This window comes from Saimiri boliviensis, chromosome 17 (genome assembly GCF_048565385.1).
Source record: "Saimiri boliviensis isolate mSaiBol1 chromosome 17, mSaiBol1.pri, whole genome shotgun sequence".
In the NCBI taxonomy this organism is placed as follows: Eukaryota; Metazoa; Chordata; class Mammalia; order Primates; family Cebidae; genus Saimiri; species Saimiri boliviensis.
Window position 1 is genome coordinate 35736890 of NC_133465.1, and position 27533 is coordinate 35764422.

Sequence of the window (27533 nt, forward strand, 5' to 3'; positions counted from 1 at the left end):
AGCCACTGCACCTGGCCTGTTATGTTATTTTAATACATTTAAGGAAGCCTGGCCTTAAACACACCCTATACATCTGATGATCCACTTAGCTCCAGCAACCTGTCTGCATCCTGCAGACTCTGTCACAACCTCTCTGAGTTCTTACAGCTCTTATACTTACTCCTGTATTTGCATTGGTAATTATGTCTATCTTACTCTCTGGGAAGGTATTCCTGAAGGGGCAGAGAGCCTTCCTTCTTCCTCCTGGAGTGCTTAGCATCATCTTGAATATAGTCGGAGCTCAATAAATGTTGACTGGTTGAGTGAACGGGTGCCTTCACTAATTATTTTCTTTGACTCCCAGGTCATTTTTGGAAGATTCTTCCATATTTGTTTTTCAAGATGAAGCCAAGAAGCTGCATGAATCCCTGGGTCTTACAACAGGAAGACACTCTCAGGACCTGGGATAGGGACTTGCAAGGTCTTCTCTTCAGCATAGCTGCCATTGATCCGTGGAGATGTACTAGATTGGCCTGATCAAGGCGTCTCTCTGTTAACCCAATCTCTGCAGTCTAAGCTTTGGGATAGATCCTTAGATTAACCAAAGTCAATGAGCCCACTTGATTAGCATTACAGAGAACAGCCTAGCTGCCTCCCCAGCACAAGCACCTTCAGTGTTGATCACTGAGGCTGCCTACAGGGCAGAACAGGTACAGCAGGGCAGCTCCTCTTGCCATGGATGTGTCATTAACATCTCTACACTGAGCCCTGGGATGGCTTGGTGCTTGCTGTCTCCTGGGATCTCTAGGAAGCCTATTCTGCTACTCTGATCAATGCCCCTTTTACATTTCTGCTCTCTTTAAATCTCCCACTCATCCTGCTACCCTCTGTCCCTTTCTTCCTCACTTGGTGGATGTGCTACTTCATAAAAATATTAGAAGGCTGGGCTTGGTCGCTCATGCCTATAATCCTGGCATTTTGGGAGGCTGAAAAAGGAGGATCACTTATGGCCAAAAGTTGGACACCAGCCTGGGCAATGTAGTGAGACCCTGTCTCAACAAAAACATTACAAAATTAGCTGGATGTGGTGGCTTGCCTGTAGTCCTGGCTACTTAGGAGGCTGAGGCAGGAGGATTGCTTGAGCCCAGTTGGTCAGTGTTATAGTGAGCTACAATTGTGCCACTGTACCCTAGCCTGGGCAACTGAGTGAGACGTTTCTGAATAGTAATAATAATAATAATAATAATAGTAATTTAAAAAGGAATTAGAAGCTCTCAAATGGAGACTAAATTTCTCCTACCTGGGCCACACACCTCCCTGCCTCTACCCACTTCCTCTGAACCTTTCCTTTCGTTTCAAAGGAGAACATGCCCCTCCTCTGGCCAAGGGCCAGGCCTGCACGTGAATTCTTGATGTGGTCTCTTTGCTGCTCTCTAGAGACCATTGTTTTCCCTGTTTTCTCTTGCATCTCCAAACCACCCTTGCCTTCCACATCATTCCTTCTCACAGTATTCAAGCAGGCTCAGTTCCCTCCATATTAAAACAAAAACAAAAAAGACTCCTTTGAGACCACGTCTCAACAAAGGCAGTGATCTCTTTATTCTTCTTTATAGCCAAAATTCTGGAAGCAATGGTCTAAGCCTGCTCTCTCCACTTACCCATTCACTCCTCAACCTCCCTTTCCAAATAGCCTCTACCTCTGTAAAGTAACTGCTCTGATTAGGGTGATGATGGGATTCATTAGCACCTGTATGAAACCAGCAACATCGTGCTAACAAGATGCCCCATAATAATAACGAAATATAGGCTTATCCACAAGTTGTGTGAATTCTAAAAGTGTTTGTGAAAACAAACTAAATCCAAACAAGAAAAAACAAAAACTAAGAGCTTATGATGTCTATTGATTTTTTTTTTTTTTTTTTTTTTGAGACGGAGTTTCGCTCTTGTTACCCAGGCTGGAGTGCAATGGCGCGATCTCGGCTCACCGCAGCCTCCGCCTCCTGGGTTCAGGCAATTCTCCTGCCTCAGCCTCCTGAGTAGCTGGGATTACAGGCACGCACCACCATGCCCAGCTAATTTTTTGTATTTTTAGTAGAGACGGGGTTTCACCATGTTGACCAGGATGGTCTCGATCTCTTGACCTCGTGATCCACCCGCCTCGGCCTCCCAAAGTGCTGGGATTACAGGCTTGAGCCACCGCGCCCGGCCTGTCTATTGATATTTTAGATATGACAACTATCCACAATGGTAAGTCTTGCAATCGATTATAACCACAAAAATACATTTCCTGCAAATTTAAAATAGCCTATGAAAACAATTGCAAATTTCGTATTTATTTAGTGAAGATTGAGTAATATATGCAAAGACGTGTTTGAAATGAAAAAAAGATTAACAAATTTATATACAATGTGTCCCAATTCCTCCGGAAATAAAGAGGAAAATCACTAACAGTTGCTGAAGGCTGGTCCCCTCTGCCTGATGAGGTTATCACATTTCCTTCTCCTAAGAGTTCTGCTCAGTAGTCATTATTATCCTCCTCAGACCTTTCTTTTTTCTTTTCCTTTTTTTTTTTTTTTTTTTTTTTTTGAGACAGTGCCTCACTCTGTCATCCAGCCTGGATTGCAGTGGCAGGATTTCGGCTCGCTGCAACTTCTGCTTCCTGGGTTCAAGCAATTCTCATGCCCCAGCCTCCTGAGTAGCTGGGATTATAGGTTTTCACTACCATGCCTGGCTAATTTTTGTACTTTTAGTAGAGAAGGGGTTTCACCACGTTGGTCAGGCTGGTCTCAAATTCCTGGACTCAAGTGAAACGCCCACCTTTGCCTCCCAAGTGTTGGCATTGCAGGCATGAGCCACCACACCTGGCCATTCATCAGACATTTCTAGTGGTCACTGACATCTGGTTCACCTCTCTTTCTGTATGTGGAACCCTGCATTTTTCAGGCCTACTGACATTGGCCAAGTCTATGACTAGAAGTGACATAGGTCACTTCTGTGTTGGGCATTAATTGCTTAAGTGAGAGCCTTTCTGTCTTTCTCCCTCTTCCCCTGCTGTACCACTAGAAGTTTTCACATGTTCCAGATGACATCGTTGCAATGTGTGAAGCCTCCATTAGCCTAGCTCCCTCAGTGACTACATGGAGCAGAGCTTCCTGCTTGCCTGCAATGGATATGTAGTGTGAGTGAGAAACTTTTGTCACATTAAGCCACTGAGATTTTGGAGTTTTTACTATGCCATAGTATAGTATATTTGAATATACACAATGAAGGTATTCAGGAGTCAGGTAACTCACCCAGAGTCATCTAAGGCAGAAAAGTGAGGCTACGAATCCAGGTTTAATTGGGCTCCCAAGTTTGTACTACTTTGCTACACCAGGCCAGCTTTCATAATGATGTGAAGTCCTTGGCACACAATCGGAATTTAATAAGTGTTTTATCCCTTATTATTGTATTGTTATTTTTGATAGTAACTTAGACATTTTTAATATTTGAGCCAAGGTTTTCAATTATATATATATATACAATTACGCATATACATGCATTCAATTTTGTATCTATACGTATAGATACATATATGTATACATACACATATGAATTATATATGTAACATGTATGTATACACGATATATGTTTATACAACATGTTTAGCATATAATATTTATGTGTGTGTGTATATTCATTTAACTTCCACACTCAGCTCATGAGGTATGTCTTTGTAACTTTCTCTCTTTATGTCCATTTCTTCCTTTCTTCCTTCTGTTAAACAAGTCATTATTTATTTTCTAGGATATGCCAGGTACAGCACTAAGGGCTGGCTATACAGTGATGGCCAATCCTATAATGAAAGTGATTCAACGATTTGTCTCATGATAATTAATAGGAAGAACTGGACTTTGAACAAAGGTTGTCTAATTTTAAATTTCAGGAGTTTATAATCTAATGGAGGGCAAAGAAAGCTACACGAATATTTAGTACAGCAGTCAAAAAGCTCAGAGAGGGTGTATAGTTTGTCTTCAATACATGTCATAACTAAATGAAAAATACAATGGGGATTCAGAAGTGAAGGGCATGGTCATGTCCAGCTAAGTTTACTGGCAAAGGCTTCAAGGGAACGTAGAACTCACCTGACGTTGCAGGATGGGTCAGATTTTGACTGAAAACAGTGACTTGAAAGGTCATTGAACTAAAATGTTCAAAAGGCAGTTAGAGGAAATGCTCAAAATGCTGTTGGCTGCAGTATGGGCTTCACATTGGGAAAAGTGGGTGGTTAAGATGGAAAGAGACTGAGAATTGTGGAATGTTAGAGCAGAAAGCAACCTCAGAGATCATCCCATCTAGAGCGGTCAAAGGGCTTTGATCTCAAAAGTTAACTGGTCTGTTGGAAGTGACTGCAAGGATGATTTTGAAGCTCATTAGTGCTCAGTGGGAAAACGCCAAAGATCAATTAATGATGAATTCCAAGGGCACTATAGGAAAGTAGTGGTGCCGGAATGTCATTCATCTGGCATCTGTGATCTTGTCTAATCACTTCATTCATTTCACATTCAAGACAACTAAGATCTAGAGAGGGAAAGTAACTCTTCAAAGGTAACTACAGCTTAGAGAGGGAGAGTAGCTCTTCCAAGGTCACATGGCTACAGTGTGGCATACCTGGAACTACACCAAAGACCACCTGATTTCTTTTTGTGTGTGTGCTTTTTTTCTTCACACTCGGCATCAGATTTTTGGAAGACCTAGTGAATTTGAATTATCAGTAGGTAAGAGGGAAGCTCTGCAAGTTTTTCAGCAGGGAGACTGCTTTGAAATGATGGTGAGAGTATGTTCGGCAGACTGACATGTGGAAAGCAGAGGCAGGGAAGGGTTAGTTAAATTCCCAAGTAGAATTAGGAATCATGGACTAGGACCTGAATTAGGTCAGTAGAGGTTAAAAGGATGGATGTGTGTGATTTCAACAGAAGAGGAACAATTCTTGTTGTTAGTAACAACGCTGACACTGCTATTTATAAACAGGATCAGATCCCTGTTCTGGAAAGTGATGTTGAAAAGAACATTTTCCTCCAGAAAACCCAGACTAATCCCATGTTTAAACAATCCTTGGATCCTGTATTCCAGGCTGAAGTTGATTGTTTCTCTGAGTGCCAAACACCCATATGAAGACTAAAAAAAATGAGTCTAACATTTGAATGTTTGGTCTGTATGACGCCAAGCATCCCACGCGGCTGATTCAGAGGTAACAAGAGGGTGTGTGGTGCTGACTGTTGGTGTGGACATTTTATAAATTCCACTAGGACTCTGAAATATGTGGGTATGTAGAACATGTTAGACAACACTCACTTGAATCCTTTTGGCAAATAGACTTCACTTGACAAGGAAATGAGACATAAAGCATTCTCTATCTCATTTAAATAAAATTCTGCTTAAAATCCCGAGTGATCTGGTTGATAGTGATCTTGTGTAATACAGAATAGCAGTCCATGTAATAGCAAGTATGATGGCATGGAACACTGACTCAATGGGTGATTCTGATAGATTTTCTAAAAAAAAAAATGTAATTGCTAAACCATGAGCTAGATAGAGGATGGTATAGAAAGAAACAGGTCCTATGTGACCTTAAGGGAATCTGCATTTGGGTTTACTCATCTTTAAAATGTGTAACAGAATGGCAGGCACATACAGTTGCTCAAGCAGTATCAATTTTCATTCTGTGATATTGACACAGAGCTTAAAGTTCATAAGGCAAATTGAGGAACCCAATTTTACTGGAGAAAAAGCAAAGTAAGTGGGCTCTGAAACATTAACTAAGTTGTCCAGTACCTCCCAACTAGCAAATGATAGGGACCAGGTTTGATGCCTTTTGGCTCTAAATCCAGTGTACTTCTCACCACATCATAATAATGAACATAGTATGTATATTACCATTTCTTCTTAGTAGGCTATAATTTTGGCAATCTGTACTGGATTTTATTTTCCAGTGTGGCTTGTGCAATAGTTATCACCACCAAGTATTTTTAACTGACAGAACAGATTTCCATTGAGAAACATATTGATGCATTATCCTAAGAAACTGGCTGAAGTTTATGATGACAGGCCCCAAGAATAATCTACAGGTCCCAGACGATTTTCAACTTGGAATCTGGCGGACATTTGACTGTAGTAAAAAGACTTCGCTATTTTCAAATAAAGAGGCTTTCAGAACTTCCACATTGTTGATATTAAGAAAGCTGTGTCTCTATTTTCTTTTATTTAATTAATTCATTTCTTCATTCAATCACTGATCTAGCCATTAAACATTAATCATGCACCAGTTACTGTGGTAAAGGCTGGAGAATAAGAGGTGAGATAGATAGTCCCCACCCTCAAGCAGCACAGAGCCTGTGTAGAAACAGACAAATTCACAATGAATTAGGGTACAGCATGAGAACAGATCCAATAGAGATGGGCAGCATACTATGGCACGTTGAGGAAGGGCATCTGACTGAGGCCAAGGAGTAGGGAAGTTGGGCAGAGAAGTATTCCAGAGGATCTGACATCTAGGCTGAAATGCAATACATAATTAGAAGTTATTTGGGAGCAGAGGAGGGTGGGATGCAACAGAAGTCTTTCTGGGCCACGGAAGCGGCAGATGCGAAGAAACAGAAGGGTGGAAAAGCATCGTGAGTGAAGTATGTGCCCAGAGTGGAGGGAAACAAAAAGCAAGGCTGGACTCACATCTGTAATCCCAGCACTTTGGGAGGCTGAGAAGGGTGAATCACGAGGTCAAGAGATCGAGTCCATCCTGGCCAACATGATAAAACCCTGTTTCTACTAAAAATACAAAAATTAGCCGGGCGTGATGGTGTGTGCCTGTAGTCCCAGCTACACGGGAAGCAGAGAAGGAGACTCGCTTGAACCAGGAGGCAGAGGTTTCAGTGAGCCAAGATCATGCCACTGCACTCCAGCCTGACGTCAGACGAGACTCTTAAAAAAATAAAAAATAAAAAAATTAATTAAAAAGACAAGCCTGGAGAGATGAAGGGAAGACAGATCCTGAGAGGCCTTGGGGGAGGGGTCCACATTTTTTCTGTTTGACTCACATAGGAGATTACTTTTTACACTAAAGTCACACCGGCTACTACTCATGCGGATTTACACAAATTCCATGATGAGGTATACAAACACCAAAACACACACACCACACAAAACCAGCACATTATGCCTATACCCTGAGGAAAGGGTAATAAACCAAAACTGTTCTGCATGTCTAGATTCTTTCTCCCTCATAGAAAGGAGTTGGTGCCTTCACTTGCATAGCTTGTGTGTTTGCGCAGATGGTCTTCTAAGTCTGACGGATTAATATTCATAGGCATTGGGAGGGAAGGAAAAGGAAGGCAAACAGTTTTAGGTCGGGCTAAATGGACACGTTCCCATCGATGGGCAGACCTCGTGACACTGCTGTGCTACTTCTCCCCCTGCAAAGATGTCAACAGCACAAACTAGTTCTAAACTTTCAGGAGTAAGCGATCTCTCAGTTCCTTGGTCAGTAGAAACCTGTTGCCAAGGGCACATTTTTCCAAGGAGACATAGGTATAGAGGTATGAACGTTGGCATGGGTTATGGATGAAGCCCACAAATACATGTGTTGAGAAAATGTGAATCATAAAATCATAAACCAGGAGAGCTGGAAGTTTTAGGAAGCAAGCCAGGTAGCCCAGGAGCCAGCCAGGGCTTTCTGTACCACTACGTGATTATTATATGCTTCATGTATTGCTCAAGAGTGGACAGTGCCAAGTTTAAACAGTGACCAGTGTCCAAATGAAAATCTGTATGTGTAGTGGAGGCAAGATGAGTCATTTCTGCTTGGCTCTGCTCTTAGAAAATTCTCTGAAAAATTTTATGGGCAAAATTGGCACCTTGGATATAAAGGGTTTACCAACTTTCATCTGTCAAGGTTCAAGTATGAGTTTAAAAGAGAAATAATGGTTTGGGGGAGAAAACCTGCTTATCTCTGTTCTGATGAGCTCAACCAGCAAGTGTGGAATATTAAATAACTCTAATAACTCTGTAGACTTTGTTAAGTGATTACTACTTTGCAGTGTTTTTGTTTGTTTGTTTGTTTTTTAGATGGAGTCTTGCTCTTGTTGCCCAGGCTGGAGTGCAGTAGCACAATCTCGGCTCACTGCAACCTCCTCCGCCTGGGTTCAAGCTATTCTCCTGCCTCAGCCTCCTGAGTAGCCGGGATTATGGGCACCCGTCACCATGCCTGGCTAATTTTTGTGCTTTTAGTAGAGAAGGGGTTTTACCATGTTGGCCAGGCTGGTCTCAAACTCCTGACCTCAAGTTATCCCCCTGCCTTGGCCTCCAAAGTGTTGGAATTACAGGCATGAGCCACTATGTCTAGCCGATTACTCCATTTTTACTGAAAGTATTATAGATAAAATAGGTGTTTGCTAATCGATATATGCACTCATTTGTGTTTACAACATGCCGTTACAGCCAAAATTGTGTTCCCTCACCCAAATCCCTATGTTGAATTTCTGCACCCCGGTACTTCAGAATATAGCTCTATTTGGAGACAGGTTCTTTAAAGAAGTAACTAAGTTAAAAAAACAAAGACATTAATGTTGACCCTACTCCCATATGACTGTATCCTTATAACAAGAAGAAATTTGGCCAGATACATACAGAAGGACTACACGAAGACCCAAGGATAAGATGGCCGCCTACAAGCCAAGAAGAAAAGCCTAAAACAGACCCTTCCCTCATAGTCCTCAGAAGAAACCAACCCTGTTGACACCTTAATCTTGGGCTTCCAACCTCCAGAACTGAGAGAAAATAATTTCTGTTGCTGAAGCCACTTAGTCTGTGGTAGTTTGTGAAGCAACCCTAAGCAAATAAATATAGATGCATATTTGTTATATAGAGATATTATTAAATTTATAATGTGGACATTTTAAATTTGGTTGCAGAATCCTGACTTCTTCTAGGTAGGGGAGAACAACCTCTCCTTAATTTTATGCAGTCTTGGTGAGACTCTAAATAAGACCCCCTGTCCTGACTACACTTGGGGGTGGGATAGACATGTGACTCAAGCTAGGCCAATCAGACTCTTTCCTGGGACTTTGACTTTGAAGTGGAACTAGGATGAAAATAACAACAGAAACTTGTGCGTGGTGCTGATCAGTGAAGCTGGTAAAGTTTCTGCTACTCACATCTGTGTTGCTGTCTGCATCCTGCTTTTTGGCAAACATGGTTGTTGAGCATTCCCATAGACTCTGAAAACTGTCCCAAATCGTCTACAGATTGCTTTCTCTTAAGTTAGGAAAACACATTTTCATAGCTTGCAAGCAATTACATTTTTAATTCATGATTTTTTTTAACTGAAATCTAAGAGAAAAGTTAATTTTTTTAAAATTTAAAGTATTTTCCTTGCCTAGTTCTCTTTTATTCTCCTCTATAGGGTTATGCAATCATTCATCATTCAATAAATGCTTGTTAAGCACATAAGTGTCAGCTATTATGTCAGCTGATTTCATCAAACTAGATGCTGAAAGATGTTCTGTGTAATGGGGGGAATTACAGATATTTAGAAATAAGTTATTTCATATATTAATAAATTGCATTATATACAAACTGTATAAGTTTGTATCAGCAGCTCAAGTTAAGCAAATTTCATTTAAAACTACAATTTTTAAATCAGGAAGTATTTATTGAGCACCTATTGTGTATAAATTCCATATCAAGGTAATATAAAGTGGGATGCAAAATGGAAATTACTCTCTTCCCCAACAGCACTTGCTAGGATATCCTCAGATATATTTCTCCGTTAGCAAATAGAAACAAGTTCTATAGTAAATGACAAACCTTAAGAAAATGAGAAAAGCTATTCTGAATCCTGTTAACCCTAATGAACCTACCATGATAAAATTTGTTGTGTTTATACTATGCTAAGCAATTTAATGCATAATCTCATTTAATCCTGACAGCGAACCTCTGAGGTGAATACTATTATAATCTTCATTGTACAGAGGAGAAAACTGAGGTTGAATGAGATTAGAAAACTCTCCAGCATCCTTTATAGTTCTTAAAGTGGTATACAAATCTCCTCTAATTCTATTTGACCTTTGGCATCATCATCAAGTATTAGAGGCCAAAATAACCTCTTATTTTTTCAAAATAGTTAACAAAATAGAACAACTTCAGACCCCAATGTTCAACAGCATTAGAACTTGTACACTATGTGCCACTGCGTCCTGTTCTCTCTTGGGTTTAGAACTTGGATTTATCCCATCACTCCTTCTTCACCTTTAAGGTGTCATTACTGTTTCATTTCGAAGCCTGGAGGGTGTGAGCTTCGGTAGCAGTCTCCACCAAGACTGGACTTTCAGAATAAATCAATAGGCATCTTCCATGGGATTAATTACAATGGGATTTCATACATATCATTACTTGGCTCCTAGACTAATTTAATGGAAGCAATCGGCAGCTCCCATCTCTTATAAAAGTTTCCATTAAGACAAAACAGAGAGCTCTGTTCCATTTTTTTCCTGGAACTCTTTATCTCTTATGAGCATCAGTAATCAAAGTGGCATTTACTAGCTTGGTAAATGAATAAACCTTTACTTTCCCACAAGTTCAGTTATAGGCATCAAGCTCTCTTAAAGTTTCCATAGCAAACAGATGGATGAATGCTGTGGAAAAGAAAGAAAGAAACAGAAACTAAGACGAAAGTTAGCTACAGGGAAAAACTGTGTAACAAGGACCACACTGATCCTACATTAGTTTCCTAGTAACTTGCAGAGTTTGTAGTTTTTATCATTTACCTTTCTCTCCACTACCCCAATTCCTAGGGGAGGGCTCATTTTTTATTCATTCTGAAGGTTTACCATCAATCATCCTCTTAAAGAGCTTGCCAGAAACTTGGACAGAGCCTCATAATAAAATTGCAGAGACAGAGGACTAATTGATTTCTATAAATAATGTTTAGCTGTAAAGATATGAAAGGTGGTTAGAACCGCATGTATTAATCTCCCTTTTGCTCCATCTGTGTCTGCAAAAGCAGACTGTACCTTGACAAAGTACCCTGACTATTTTGCCCTGCAAGCACACAGCAGGAGATTAACACCAGATGGCCCACCCCTCCCATCTCTCTGCCCTGCCCTCCTGCCCTGCCCCCACCTCTGGTCAAATCCTCTAATTACTCTTATCCCCCTCACTCCCTTGGTTATATCCTATAATTTTAAGGTGCTATTTCCATTACTATCCCTGCTCTGACAACATGCAGGGAAGTTGACATGCCCCATTTCTCTCTGCCCCTCCACCTTTCTGTCCAACGAACAAAAATACAACACAAACTTCAAATGCAAAAGCATTTAATCAGACTGCAAGACTGATGATATTCAAGAAAAATAGTGACTACTGGTGCTAAAGTGTTATTAATGCACGTGTTTTAGAAAGGGGGAGGGTAGAGGTTACTGCGTGTCTCCAGTGGACACTCTCATGCACTACTAGCTTTGACCACATCGCATAAAAACACTTGGCAGTTACTACTTGTCAACATCTTATAAAATGGGGACAAAATTATATTTGGGGAAATATATGCTGGCTGGACAAAGATAATGCTATAAAGCTCATATTTATTTCAGAGTTGTTGAAGAAATGTTGAGAACTCACAGAAGTACTATCTGCTCAGCCTAACTGTGATATGCTGAAATAAAAAGCAAATTAGAGACAGGGCAGGGGCTGTGTGATAGACGTCCAATTCCAAATTATGAATATTGGTCATTTCAGACTCAAGTGCTGATTCATAAGGGTGGTACTGTAGCCTGTTCAATCAGCTGGTTCCAATCCCAACTAAACACAAAACAAAATGTCACACTTAACATGGTATGTCATTTTCTGGATATTGATTAAATGCAGAATGATGACTTTCATTCAGGAGACAGGGGAACTTTTCACACGAGACAGAATTCAACAAAATTGGCCCATTTCTTCTTCTTTCGGCTTCCGTCTTCTCCTTCCTCCTCCTCCTCCTCCTCCTTCTTCTTTTCCTCCTCCTCTTCTTCTTTCCTCTTTCTTCTTCTTTTCTTTTTTTTTGGGGGGTCCTAGACCATTCCTAGATGGTGGTAGATATTTTCTATAAATAAGAAGGCTAGCGAATCTTGTTAATGGGGCAATACAAATGACTAAATTGTTACAAATAAAGCAATTCTGTATTAGTTTACTTCTGATGGCGTCAAGTATCCCTGATAATTATCCCACTTTAAATATGGAAATAATTTTTAAGGCTTTCACAGATATCTTCCTTTTCTGTAGCTTTTCATGTGAGGCAAATCAAAATTCCCCAAAGCTTTTATTTTAGGGGGGAAAATACATGCGGTGTTTAGCAATTTCAAGCCTCAGTAAAGTTAACCACGCTTGTAAAAAATCATTTATTTTTAGTATGGGCTCCTCCATCACATTCCTTCCTCTCCACATGCTGTATCGTTGTCTGTCTTTACCCCCTTGAATCTGCTTGCTCAATTCGTGTCAGCAGTTTTTTATTTTGGTGGTACATTCCAAGAAAGCAGAAGCTGTTCTAGCTCCACTTGCTTTGTCCAAGCCCTCAGTGGCTTAATGAAGGCTATTAGCACTGATAACAGCTGGCGGTGTTGTACATTTGCTGGCTTTCTCTTATGGTTCATGTCATTCATGCTAGGGCTGTAACCTCCTCTAAGCACCAGCATGGAAGAAGGCCAATGGAAGGGATTCCATTGTGAAGGCTAAGACTGCTTTTCTTCTTCCTTTTCTTTTTAAAAAGGTCTCGGGTTGGGAGGATGAACCCACGTTGGAAGTGGACTGACATGCCACTTGAACTCAGTTACTGAACCACTTCTAGGAATTAGGCAAGATAACCACTGGAGGGTATGTGAGAGGAGCTGATCATCTGTGAATTAGCCAGAGTATTAGGGCACCACGTGACTGATCCAGTCCCAAGTCCGTGGTGTTCAAATGGCTGAAGCATTCCCAGCAAGTGAAAAACTAGCACATCTGCTCATTGGATCAGTGGGAGGAGCCTACTGAGCCCCGAAACACCATGACAGATGGATCTGGTGGATTATTTAGCATTCTTCAAAGCTGGGGTGTTCTCCATGTAGGCTGGTTGGAAACTTAAGAGTGCCAAGAAATACATGGTACTATATTTATATTATCTGGAGTTGAAGAACTGTGTAACCTAGTTTTCACTGCTTAAGGCAATGAGCCTGAAATCAGGAGTGGAAAGGAACACCTACCGGTGAGGCCAAAGTTCGGATTCCACATATCCAATCAAGTGAAGCCTCCACTGCTTTCTGACCTACAGATTACACCTATAAATGTACCCTCAAGTGCTAGATTAAAACCTTGAGGAAGGTCAGTAATCCTTTGTCAAGACTGAATGCATCCATAGGTTTAAAGGCAGTAGAGTCCTTGTAGAAGAGCTTATTTAAGTGGGAACTTGAAAATTCAAACACCTGAAGCCAAGGTCTGAGCTTCTTGAGTGCCAGGCAGGGAAACAGTCCCTGGTAAGACACTGCAGTCCCCACATACTTCTGAAGTCTCAGGAGAGGAAGGAGGAGTCATCAGAAAGGCCCATGTACGTTTGAACTGTGGTCTCTGGGAATAAGCAAGCATTGTTTCTCAGTGTGCTGATGATGGTCATCGGGGGTATAAAGTGATGAGCAGCCCTGAGGTCCAGCGGCCCCCTGATAGGCACGTCCCAGACAGACCCACTCAGCAGTGCACATTCACGTTGTGGTCATCAGATAAAGCTGCTGCATTGTCTATTTCCTGAGCCCTCTACTTTGTCTCTGGGGTCTGAAATAGCTAAGGGCAAGTAATTGGGATTCCCTTCCTCTCTACTCAGGTTCCTATGCTCAGAGTCCCCACCCTCTCCCTTTTCTGTTTCCCGCCAGGTGACCAGTGTGTTTCTGCTGGCTCCCAGTGGCCTGAGATCTCTCACTGTGATATGCTACTAGGACAGTGCCCTCCTCAAGAGAACCTCTGAATCCCTCTGTTTTGGAGACCTGGAGAGGTCGGACCTTCCTATTTGGTAATACCTAAGCTAAATACAATAAAGCCATGCCAATTAAGGGAGAAGAATGGTGTGTGGGGGGATGCTGGCAAACTTTTTCTGTAAAGGGCTGGCAAGTAAGTATTTTGGCTTTTTTGGGCAATATGGTCTTTGTTGTAACTGCTCAACTCTGCTGCCCTGGTGCTAAAGCAGTCACAGATAGTACATAAACAAGTGAGCATGGCTGTGTTCAAATAAAACATTATTTGTAAACACAGAGGACAAGCTAGGATTAGCTTGTGGGGCTGTAGTTTGCTAACTTTAAGTGTAGAAGAAAGAATATGAGACAGAAATAAAGAACCTGGCCCCTAGACACAGCCCTGACCTTAACTAGATGCAAGACTTGGCACAAGTCACCTTCTTCCTTTTCCAACTCCCATGCCTCCAAAGGGAGCAAGGTATAAAGAAGATAATATATGAAACCCACCATGTACCTTATGTTTCTAGTTGTCTTGCTCATCTGTGGCTAATAGTGTAAAGGTCGTGGGATTAGTTTGGACAATAACGGCTATCATTTTAAGCAGCTGCTATGAAATGACATATCTAATCTCTCTGCTTTCACCTTTATACCCATTGAGGTAGATAATGCAATCCCTCTTTAAGAGGTGAGGAAACAGGCCAGGTGTGGTGGCTCACATCTGTAATCCCAGCAATTTGGGAGGCCAACTACTCAGAAGGTTGAGGCATGAGAATTGATTGAACTCTGGAGATGGAGGTTGCAGTGAGCCAAGATCACACCACTGTACTCCAGCCTGGGCAACAGAGTAAGAGTCTATCTCAAGAAAAGAGAGAGAGAGAGAGAGAGAGAGAGAGAGAGAGAGAGAGAGAGAGAAATAGAGATCAGGGAAGTTCTTGCCCAAATTACACAGTAGGTCAGCCTCAAGATCAGGATTCAAATCCAGGCCTATCCAACCACATCTAAGTTTCCCAAATACCATGTGACTTCTGACATAGGCTGAAGGTGCTTAGTTTCCAAGCCTTTCACTCTAACCAACCACTTTGCAGATATGGTCTCTAGAATGCTATTTTCTGCACAGTTACTGGAGTAATCAGATATAATTATTTCCATGTAAAAATTTGTCCAATGGCTTCCCGTGGGTCCCTAACATGACCTACAAGGCCCCAGTGATCTGTGCTATCCCAGTCCAACCTTCTGATCTCTTCTTTCTGCTTTACTTTGTTTCTGCCCCAGGCACCTTGCTTCGCCTTAAGACATGCCAAGCTGACTCCCAAATCAAGAGTCTCATACTTACGGGGGTCCTCAGCCTGGAGCCAGTGCTATTCTCCCAGTGTCAGCATGGCTCATTCCTTCACTTAATTGGTGCCTCAGCTTAACTGTCACCTCCTCTAGGAGACCCTTCCTGACCACTCTATCCAGAAAAAAGAAAAGTTCTTGGCTTTCAATAATTATCTGTTGATTGCTGAATAAATGAAAGAATACATTGGAATGAAGCGACAGAGTGTGGCTGACTTAGGACCAGCTGCTCGGCACATTCCAAGGTTCAGACCTCTCAGCAATGAGAAGGCTTGTCTCATGGAAGATAGGGTAGCTTGCTTGCCTGTATCAGAACAAATCAGGGTATTGCTTTGTATCATTCTTCAAATGTACCTAATACCGGAGAGGTGGTACAAAACTGGGAGAGATTGGTCTCATGACCCTGAATGTCAGAGTTACAAGGTACCTGAGGGGTCCTCTAAGGTCCAGCATTTTCCGGCTTCCAGTCTTCGAGCCACTTCTTGCTCTACCTCCTCCTTTGTTTGCCATGTTCCTCTTTGCAATAGCTGTTCCTGACCAGACTGGCCTCCCTCTTGCAAACCCTCCTAACCCCCAGACTTGAGGGCAGCATGAAGGCTTCAGATAACTGCTTTTGGTGGGAAAACATTGTTTTCATTTAAACCCTGTTACTTGATGGATGAAGAAACTGAGGATTAGAGAACTGAAATAGTATGGCCCAAGTCCTTCCACTAATTAGTGTCAGATCTGAGCCTACAGCCTAAGTCTCCTGACCACAAGACTAGTCCTAGCTCTATACTTCATGCAACTAATGGTAATAATACCCCATGCTGTTCATTCAATTCAACTCTACAACCATGAATGGAGCCCCCCAAATGCACCTGGCCCCATAATTGGTTAGAATCAGAGGTAAAATAATGAAAACTGTATAGCTCCTGTCCCCAAAGGGTTTACTGAAAGTCTGAATACATAATAAAAGAAATACATTTTTTTTTTGGTATTGGAATGTTGGTTAATAGGTTAATGCAGTAACCAGTTTAAACTCAGCGAGTACTTCAAAGTACCTCTCTCAGAGCTTCCATAAGTGGTTATGCTCAGGCCTCATTCTGGATGTGATTCTATAAGGAAGGAAGGGAAAAAGGAAGAAAGGAAGGAAAAGAGAGGAAAGGAAAGGAAATTTGAACGGTGCGCTGCCTCCTTTCACGCCTCACTTGCATTTATCTCCGCTGCTTTCAAAGGTCTTAAGCTGCAGGCTCATTCTTGGAAAGTTTTTCGGTAAGGATCTCACCTACTCTGAACTCCTGAGGGGAAGTGAAGGAGCTGAATCAGTTCCCCCCATCAGTGTCCCCTACCAGGCCCTCAGCCAGGACTTCAATAATAATCTTCTAAATAATTGTAGCAACCTGTGATTAGTATTAACCAAGTCAACAACAGGCATTTTCTCCATCAACCAAAGGCACAATTGAGGTCTTTTGGAACCACCTGGGTCAGTGACAGGCATTCCTATACCACCAACACAACCCAGAGGGCTTGCATTTGTCAATCAGTCCTGTCCTGCCTCCCCTTGGCTCAGCTGTTCAGAGACGACCTCTTACAAAAAAAAGTCCACTTCCAACTTTACAGCAAATTTTACTTCTCCATCATCATGACCATAAAGTCCATAAAAAGTGAGTGAGAAACAGAGAGAGAAAGAGAAGGAGAGAATCTATGCAGGAGAGAGTGAGAGCCCACGCACGGTCAGAAATCACGAGCAAGAGTTGGCATTAACATGGAGACAAGTAATCCCTGGTTCCCTTGCATTTATATAAATACAATGATAAGGATAAAAGAGAAAACAGACAATCAAGTAAAAACCTGCCTCTAGAAGCCTCTCTCCTTTCATTCTCCCCCATTCTCCCACCTCCCAAAAGACAAAGACACGCATTACAGACCCAAACTACTTCAGATCAACACTTGCCTGTTCACAGAAATGAAACCAGCTTTCCCTCTGCCTGACCAGGGATGCTTACCAGCTCACGCCCGAATTCACTCGCCCACTCGACTCACATTTCCCTGCCTGTTGAATGCAAAACAATGCTCTCCAAACACCAGTTACCGATATTTAGAACTGTTGTTTTCCTACCCTGGTTAAAGACGCCTCCATGAGAGACACGGAACTGAGCTCTTGAGTTGAAAGAGGACCCGGGGGGTGGAGGGAAACCCCTTTGCGAATGTCCACACGGTCCCGTTGCCAAGGGAACCCTGGCTTTATCCAGGGAGACTGAGCATGGCTGCCTCTCCCACGGCCCAGCTCCAGGAATGTCCAGATTACAGTGCAGGGTCAAGAGCAGAGGCAGGGGAAGTGCCACACAGGCTTGGTGACAAAGAAATTGTTTTCAAAGAATGAAAGAAATGGTGAAAAATATCTTGGGAGGTACCCAGTGGGGAGGGAATAAGTTTCTTGATGATGCTGCCATCAGATTTTAGTTGCTCTTTGTGCCCTTGAAAGGGGTAGGATTCGAATGTGTATCTGAAAGGAGACAGGGTGGGAAGGAGAGAGAGAATGAGACTGAGAGAGGAAAGGTTGAAAGGGTTGGGTTTCAGCCTCCTTCTGCGGATGCTGAATACTAATCAGGTAAACAATTATTTAGTTAAGATGCTCAGCTGAAGCTTTGGAATGGATCGTTTTGGCTACTGGATTGGTTGGAGGAGCTGTCTGGCTGTTTCCGAGAAGTCTGGAGGGAACTAAAGGGGAGACGGTAATGTCATCTTGATAGTCAAGTAAGTTTTTGTTTAGCCTGCACTTTAAGGGCTGAGGTTGGCCTTTCTTTTCAGAGTGAAATCTCTTAGGAAATGTGCCAAAGGAGGCACATTATATGCACGCTTATTTTGAACACCCATTTGTCAAAGGAAGAGTAGGTTGAACAGTGGTTTGGACAGTTTGATTGGACCCTGATTCCTCACCTAGTGCCTGGCACAGTGTAGATGGTCAAGAAAACATCTGCTGTCTGAATAGTTGTTGAAGGAAAACTGGTTTCCAGCATCTTGCCTGTCCAGCAAGGTATCAGGATGAGTACTTGACAGATGAAGCAGTTGGGGCTCAGGGGATGTGGCTTACCTATTGACCCACAGATGAATGGGAATGAAATAGAGGACTTGAGCCTAGAGCCCCCTTACTCTAGATCATGATGTCTAATTGCTTTTTTCATAATAGAGAATTCAAGGGAACTCTCTATCTAAATGTTGCTACTATACAATAGAAAAAAAATTGTAAATAAATAAAAAGAAGTAATAACAGGTATCTCTGCAGGTGATCTGGGCTAAACATGGAGTGAGGCTATTCATACTGAGTTACAGTGATGCACTCAGAAAAATTACACACACACACCCCCCTGTAAGACGGTGAGCTTCTTATATTACTCATCTTCCAAGGCTTAGTTTTGGCATCAGCTACTCCAGGAACTTTCCAGTATTATCCCCAACCTCAGCTTTCATAGCACTTTTTACAGATTTCCTCAGAATACTTATCACATGGATTTGGTTGTTGCTGCATGTGTATATAATCACAGGAATGGCCCTCTACTACCAGAATAGAATCTCCCTGATGGAAGGCACCCTGCTTCATTCCTTTTCTTTAAAAAAATCTCTAGCATGGGGAGAAATGTTAGTAAAATACTTGTTACATAGGAGGTGCATGATACATATATTCAAGAATTGAATAGCAATAAGTCAATTTGTGAGTGTTTTGTTGAGTGTCAGCTACATTAAGCTCAAGGCAAAGTTCAAGTAAAGTTGAAGATACAGTATCTGACTGCTTAGAAAATTTTACCATTGATGTAATATGAAGGTGATTTGGTCTTTACCATTACTTAGGCTTATTGCAGTAAGTGCAGCTGAGAGTAACAGAAGTAATGCATTTATTTAATGGATGAAAACCAGCCCTCAGTGGTGCTGTTGGTTACATGTGGCTGTGAAATCCCAGAAGCTCAGAGCTGCAAAAAGGCCCAGTTACATTTGCAAAGTACATGCTTATTTCTTTTTTTTCAATACCCTTGGCTTTTTTGGCCTGTCTCCTCTAAAGAGGCCTCATTTAAGGATGCATTACCGAGAAGTAGACAGGCTGGAAACAGCTTGATCCCAGCACTTTCTCCACTCTACCATCCTGCTTATTTTAAACAAAAAGACTAAATCCAACCAAACCTACTACCAAAATACATATATTACAACTGGCACATAGACACAAACCCCAGCATTTTAGACATTCATATCATTTGGGAATATCTGGACTGAGATTTCCTTCTTATTCTCTTTAGGGGATACTGACATGATACATAATTTGTATGGCTGACAGCACTAACCAGGGGAAGATTCAGATCAAAGAGAGCAAGGTCCTGTCCTCACTGCACCTTCATGTTGAAAACAGCAGGTAGAGGGTGTTAGGTGCTAAAGTGAATAATAGAGGACCAATTCTTTAAGGTCATCAAAAGGTCACAGATGAAGACTGAGGCCCAGAGAGGTGGCTGCATACTGAGTGAGCAGAGATGGGACTACACTTTTAGCCTGGAAATACTCAGTCACGGTTTCCCTAGTGGGTTTCCCCCATGTCAGGTTCCTGTCCCTCCAGCCTGCCTTCCACTCTGTCCCTAGAGTGAGCTCTCCAGGCTGATCTTTCCACCTGGTCATGCCATTCCACTTCCCTTTCCCAAATAATCAACTAATTTTTTCATTTCATCGCATTCTTTCTCTTGCATTTCCCTTTGCCAAAATGTGACACAAGTGACAGCAATGTCACTGATATCTCCCTCAGTCAGCTGGCAAGATCACTCTGCTTGAATTAGGGAGCAGTAAGCGAGACATCATGGAGTGTTTGGTAGCAGGAGGCTAACCTGGGGTTATGTTATGCTAAGTGGCAGGAAGGGACGATATTTTGGTGCTCAGCATTCATCACAAGGTGCTGAGCATTTTGGGAAGAGAATGTGATTAGAAGAATGCCTAAAGGACGGGGAAAGGAATGAGAATTCAGTCGTATCTACTACCCAAGTGCATTTCTAACTGTGGGCACCAACTAGCTTCTACTTAAACGAATACACATATTGGAATCTCAAAGTTCAATGCCTACAGAGGCCAGCTAAGTGAGACAAATGAGGGCAGTAGACTTTGTGTCAGGTAATGAAGAGTGGTGGAGACTATGGCAAAATAGAGACCAAAAGCTACATGTAAAGGGGGTAGCAGTAACCTGGCTCCAGCTGCTTACTGACATGTGGGGTTGTAACCCAGGACTGCCAGGGTTTTTCATCTTTTTAAGTGTGAAATTTCCCAACTTAATCATGTTGATTTCAAGTGTTAATAAACATTGTGTAGGTCAAACAAAATTACGTATCAGTGGACCACACCTAGTTCCTGGGCTGCCAATTTGTGATGCCTGCCCTCTATGGAACTTGCCAGTGTGTGCATAAGTATCTGCAGGCAGGGGATAGCTGTTGTCAATAATTCAGGCCAAAGAACTTATGTGGATACATTCTCGGGGTAACAGAGTCATAAACAATGTCAATATGCTACTCAGCAAAAGAGAGGGTGATCCAGTGAATAGATAGAAAAGAATGGAAAACAAAATAATGTAAGAGCTACACCTCTTCAGAAAGCATGGCTTTGTTCGAAGTGGTGATGGGATTGATAAGGCCTTCCTTCCAGTCCTGGGAGCTGGACAGCTCCAGAGGCAGCCTTCCTGAATCCTGCAGGGAGGCTGGGCTTGTGGAGGGGTAGGGAGGGGATGTCGTTATGGAGAACAGGATTGCCATGCCAGGTGTGTAGACACACGTGTGGCTCAGCACAGGCTTTTCTTGATCTCACTGGGCTCTGACATACTTCTCCCAGCTCTTAGCCAGCATAAACGTAAGGCTTCACATCTGGGAGGGGCTGACAATGTTGAAATCCGCCTTTCCCAGGAAGCTTTTTCTTTACCCGTGACCACCTGTAGAGGAACTGGCACAAGCGCATGTGGCCCAGTCATTCACGGTGGCTGCCCTGACTCTAGCCATCTCTGTTTAAGCCTGAGGAGGAAACAACCCTGGGCTTCAAAACCATTTTCATCTCCTTTCTCACAGTGATGAGATTGTGGCTATTCCTCCTGAGAACTTGCCTTTGGTGTCATTTCAGCTCTTCCTTTTCCTTTAGTTATAATTCAAGTCTCACAGTTATTTTTCTACCAGCGGTACTAATCCCAAGACATCATTTTCTATTTCTACAGCCGCTATCCTGTATCCAGATGCCCAAGATTCCAAATTCCTGTTACTATTCATGGCCTGTGAAAAAGGGGTTTCTTGCCTCCAGTCTCTCCCCAGTATTGCCCCAGGCACCACTTTTATCACGTCATCTCCTTTCCTATTGTTTATTATCTCAAACTGAAATACACAAACATGACCTGAAAAGACTACCCCTCCTCATCCTTAACTACCTCCATGTACAGCCTATCCAGTTACGTTCAGGCAATAGACAGCCATTTTGGAATGACACAGACCCAAGTTTATGTCTTGACTCTGCCATATGCTCCCTGTGTAACCTGAACAAATTATATAACCTCTTTTTCCTGCAGTTACCTCATCTTAAAATTGGGATAAATAATATGTACCTTTCATGGTTGTTGGGAGAATAACATAAGCTAATGTAGGTTATCTCATTGTAAGTACTCAAAAAATAGTAGCAGTCATTAACATTACTCTCCACAAATGTAGCCTTGGAGGGACAAAATAAGAGGGTATTTGCATCTTTCAGCACATGATAGAAATGTCAAAATAATCTGATGCAAAGTAAATAATTAATGGAAATGTGCAGTTACTTTTTCTTCTATTGGGCAAAAGAAAATTTTTAAGAATTTATAAAAAGAGAAGATAAAAGTCTACCATCACAAAGTTTTAGCATTTTTTTCCTCCTAAACATTTTAGCTGTGTCATACCTGTTCTCCAACAGCGATATGCGGTGCTGATCAAAGTCCCCGCATGCCCCCTTGGAAACAACTAGAAAATGCTCAACCTCATGAATTTCCCATGCAATATGGCCTGCAGTCATCTTCCAACTTCATAGCACCATTAAGCAGGGCAGAGTGGAAACATGCAAATTGTCTGAAGTCAAACAAACCCAAATGTAAATCCTGACTCTATTAAAGTCCTAGCTATGGGACTGTGAGCAGAGTATTCGATCTCTCCAACCCTCAGCCTCTTTCCAGTAAAATTAGGAGAATCATCCCAACCATGCAGGGAATGCTAGATTAGTGTCTCTTCTAAAGGGCTTCACCTATTTTAACTATGCAATAAATGTTAACTCCCATTTTCTTTCTATTTAAGTGGACTCCAATATTCACATCTGCTAAAACATTTCCTTGATCAAGTCCTCTTAACACTAACTGCGGCTTTACTCTGTGTCCTCTCAGCAAATGAAATTTTAAAATCTTAAAGTTATCAAAAAAAAGTTTTTGAGTTAGACAGACTTAATTTTGAATTCTGGTTCAACAATAACTAGCTGTATTATCTGGATAAGTCATAGTTTCTTTATCTGTAAGATAGGAGTAACAACAGTTATTCCTTTAGAGAGCCCTTATGAGGATTCAATCAAATAATGCTTAGAACAGGATCTGGCCCAGCAGAGGGTAGCCACTCCTATTAAAGTGGAAGGTAGAAGAAGTGGTAGCTAGCAGGTTGAGATTTGTATCTTACCTTGGCACAAACAGTCCATTCCCATAACATCTCTGTTTCCATATCTGGAAACTGAAAGTCATACACCTGCTTTATATCTCAGCAATCTTGTGAAGATAAAATAACATCATGGATATGAAGAGTTCTTGAAAAATGAAAAGTACTGTGATACATTTTGGCTGTGTCCCCACCCAAATCTCATCTTGAATTGTAGTTCCAATAATCCCCACATGTCAAGGGTGGGACAGGTGGAGATAATTGAATCATAGGAGCACTTATCATGATAATGAATTAATTCTCACGAGATCTGATGGCTTTATCAGGGGCTTCACCTTTTGATTGGCACTCACTCCATCTTGCTGTCCTGTGAAGAAGGTGCCTGCTTCTCCTTTATCTTCCACCATGATTGTAAGTTTACTGAGGCCTCCCTAGCAATGTCAAACTGTGAGTCAATTAAACCTCTTTCCTTTATAAATTACCCAGCCTCAGGCAGGTCTTTATAGCAGCATGACAATGGACTAATACAATAAGTTGGTACCAGTAGAGTGGGGTGCTGCTGCAAGAAAACCCAAAAATGTGGAAGCACCTTTGGAACTGGGTAACAAGTAGAGGTTGAAACAGTTTGGAAGGCTCAGAAGAAGACAGGAAGATGTGGAAAGGTTTAGAACTTCCCAGAGACTTGTCAAATGGCTTGACCAAAATGCTGATACTAGTATGGACAATGGCATGTCCAGATTGAGATAGTATCAGATTGGAGATGAGGAAGTTGTTGGGAACTGGAGCAAAGGCAACGCTTGTTATGCTTTAGCAAAGAGACTGGTAACATTTTGCACTTGCCCTCCAGATCTGTGGAACTTTGAACTTAAGAGAGATGTTTTAGGGTATCTGGCAGAAGAAATTTCTAAGTGGCAAAGCACTCAAGAGGAGGCAGAACATAAAAATTTTGAAAATTTGCAGCCTGATGATACTATAGAAAAGAAAAATCATTTACTGGGGAGAAATTTAAGCCAGCTGCAGAAATTTGCATGAGTAACAAGGAGCTAAATATTAATTACCAAAACAGTGAGGAAAATGTCTCCAGGGCATGTCAGAGACCTTCATGGCAGTCACTCCTATCACAGCCTTGGAGGCCAGGGAGGAAAAATGTGGTTTCCTGGCCCAGGACCCAGAATCCCCCTGCTCTCTGAAGCCTCAGAACACGGTGCCCTGTGTCCCAGATGCTTCAGCTCCAGCCACAGCTAAAAGGGGCCAATGTGAAGTTCAGGCCATTGCTTCAGAAGTTGCAAGCCCTAAGTCTTAGCAGCTTACAAATGGTGTTGGGTCTGTGGGTGCACAGAAGTCAAGATTGAGGTTTGGGAACCTCCACCTAGATTTCAGAGGATGGATGGAAATGCCTGGATGTCCAGGCAGAAGTTTGCTGCAGGGGAAAAGCCCTTATGGAGAACCTCTTCTAGGGCAGAGCAGAGGGAAATATAGGGTTGGAGCCCCCACATAGAGTCCCCACTAGGGTACTACCTAATGGAGCTGTGAGAAGAGGGTCACTGTTCTCCAGACCCCAGAATGGTAGATTCACTGACAGGCTGCACTATGCACCTGGAAAAGCTGCAGACACTCAACACCAGCTGTGAAAGCAGCTGGGAGGGGGATCATACCCTAGAAAGCTACAGGGCAGACCTGTCCAAGGCCATGGGAGCCCACTTCTTGTATCGGCATGACCTGGATATGAGACATGGAGTCAAAGTGGATTATTCTGAAGCTTTAAGGTTGAATGACTGCCCCACTGGATTTTGGACTTGCATGGAGCCTATAGCTCCTTGTTTTGGCTAATTTCTTCCATTTAGAATGAGTGTATTTACACAATGCCTATACCCTCATTGTATCTAGGAAGTAACTAACTTGATTTTGATTTTACAGGCTCATAGGTGGAAGGAACTTGCCTTGTCTCAGATGAGACTTTGGACTGTGAACTTTTGAGTTAATGCTGGAATGAGTTAAGCCCTCAGGGGATTGTTTAGAAGGGGATTAGTTTTGAAAACTTGCCTTGTCTCATATAAGACTTTGGCCTGTGGACTTTTGAGTTAATGCTGAAGTGAGTTAAGACTTTGGAGGAGCATTGGGAAGGTATGATTGGTTTTGAAATGTGAGGACATGAGATTTGGGAGGGGCCAGGGGCAGAATGATATGGTTTGGCTGTGTCCCCACCCAAATCTCACCTTGAATCGTAATTCCAATAGGTGGAGGTAACTGAATCATGGGAGTGGTTTCCCCGATGCTGTTGTTGTGATAGTGAGTTAGTTCTCATGAGATCTGATGGTTTTATCAGGGACTTCTTCCTTTGCTTGGCACTCAATCCTGCTGCCCTGTGAAGAAGGTACCTGCTTTTTCTTTGCCTTCTGCCATGACTGTAAGTTTCCTGAGGCCTCCCTAGCAATGCAGAACCATGAGTCAACTAATCCACTTTCCTTTACAAATTACCCAGTCTTGGGAAGTTCTTTACAGCAGCATAAGAATGGACTAATATTACAGGTTTTACACATCTGCTAGCAAAACACATTGTATTTTTCCAACTCTCTTTATGTCTCTCTGTTTGACAGCTCCTTGAAGTGAGGGAGAGATCCTTTAATTTCTTTTGTACCTATTCCATGGTTTCTAATTCCCATTGCCTGTTCAGTGCACATTCAGTGCTGGTTTCTCACCCATGCCTGCCTTATAGAACAAGATAAAATTAAAAACCCTACCCCTTTTGTGTCGGCAGTGTTTCTGCCACAGTAAAGATTCAGCTCCTGCCTGGCATGAGGGCCTGAGCTGCCCCAAGGAGAGGGGAAAGATTAAGCATCGTAATAAATGTTCCCTAGGCAGGGAGGGAAAAATCACCTAACACTCTTGTGGCTTTTAGAAAAAAAGAAGGCTAAGAGAAGAGAAGAAGGAAAAAGAAAACCTTGAGCTTTAAACAAGTGGCCATGCTGTTTGTCATTTGTAAAATGAGGCGATGGAAAGCAGGAAAGGGCAGTGGTCTCTGTGTCTGCTTTAGGGATTCATGCCTCAGACGTCTGCTCCAATGCTCCAGGGCTGTCCATCTGCAATTTCTTTTTCTTTAACAAAAACAGAGAACCCTCACTGGGCTGAAGTTTCCCACCTGGGCTGAGTTTTTAGACCTGGACTAGGTGGTCCCTAAGTAAATATTTTTATCCTCACTCACTCACCTCCTCCTGAGGAAAAAAATCATCCTTTTGCTTGGTGAGAGAAGAAATCACCCAAACCAAATAACACATTGTTTGCAGCATTGGAAATCTCATTCCAGGGACTCCCATGAGGGCATGTGGTTTAAATCAGAGTGCCCAAGCTACTTGTCCATCTTCTGGACAAATATGGTTAACATGGACCCAGAGAGAATGTTTGGATGTATGCCAAAGTACTTTAGTCCCTGTGTAGACTGGCGCATGGACTTTTCTCACTACCCAAAAGTTCTAGAAATCCACCTGCATGTGAAAAGTAAAGAAACAGCCTAACCTAAAGAACAAAGCATGGTGTACTCTTGGTTTTTCACATGGAGGCCTTCATAATTTCACCATAACTGTAGATTCAACAGAAATACTTCTGCTGCAGAGAGAATTTCTGTGGTCCTTTTGCCTCTGCATTCAGTTGGTTTGGGCTGTGTATTTTTTTTTTTTTTCAGTTGTGCCTCCATTGTGTCAGGCACTTGTGCTAGGCTGGAGGCATCTAAAGACGAACAAAAGGCAACCTCTGCCCTCCAGGAGCACGCAGCCCTTGTGATAAAGATAAAAATCTAGACTGACAAAGGTAAGTAAACAGTTTGCTAGGGTTACTACAGCAGATTGTCACAAGCTTCATGACCTGAAAAGCTGACACCTGCTCTCTCACAGTTCTGGGGGACACAAGTTTGAAATCCAGGGGTCAGAAAGGTTGGTTCTTTCTGGAGACTCTGCAGAAGAATCCATTCCATGCCTCTCTCCTGGCTTCTGGTGGCTGCTGGCAGTCCTTGGGATTCTTTGGCTTGTAGCTGCATGTAATTCCCATCTCGGCCTTCGCCTTCATCTGGCCTTGCCCTTGTGTCTCTGTGTCACATCTATCTCTCCTTTCTCTTATAAGGACACATCATTGGATTTACAGCCCATACTAAACCCAGGATGACCTCATCCGAAGACCCTTGACTTAATTATATCTGCAAATATCTTATTTCCAAATAAGGTCATATTCATAAGGTAATGGGGCTTAGGGCTTGGATATGTCTCTTGGGAGAACACAATTAAATCTAATGCAATTATCAAATATGGTATATACTATAAAAATAGAGGCAAGCACAGGACACAATTGTAGCAGAGAAGAGGATGGTCCACTGCAGCTGAGTGAGTCAGGAAAGGGCTCTAGAGGAGGTGGCTCATAAGGGGAATTTTGGGGACAAGCTGGAGTGTGTCTCAAGGAAGGGCTGCTTGTGTGAAAGTGAAGAGGTTTGCAAGTGTCATAAACGGAATGACTCCATCTTTGGCATTTGAGTGTTGGCAGGATCTGGGATCCCTTTGTGCTCAACCCTCCTTTCCACCACTGCCTTTGATACCTAACAAGAAAT

General features: G+C 42.3%; 1 protein-coding gene across 2 annotated transcripts in view; it reads right to left on the minus strand.

Annotated features, from left to right (window-relative positions):
• Positions 1-27533, minus strand: part of ANKFN1 (ankyrin repeat and fibronectin type III domain containing 1) — a 439591-nt gene that overhangs the window by 324635 nt on the left and 87423 nt on the right. Inside the window, exon 1 of one of the 2 annotated variants that reach the window (XM_074388549.1) lies at positions 17401-17507. The exons of the other annotated variant lie outside the window; for it this stretch is intronic. Coding sequence (XP_074244650.1) covers positions 17401-17421 — 21 coding nt within the window. The 5' untranslated portion in view covers positions 17422-17507. Of the gene's footprint in view, positions 1-17400; positions 17508-27533 lie in introns of those variants that run through there. 2 annotated transcript variants of the gene reach the window in all.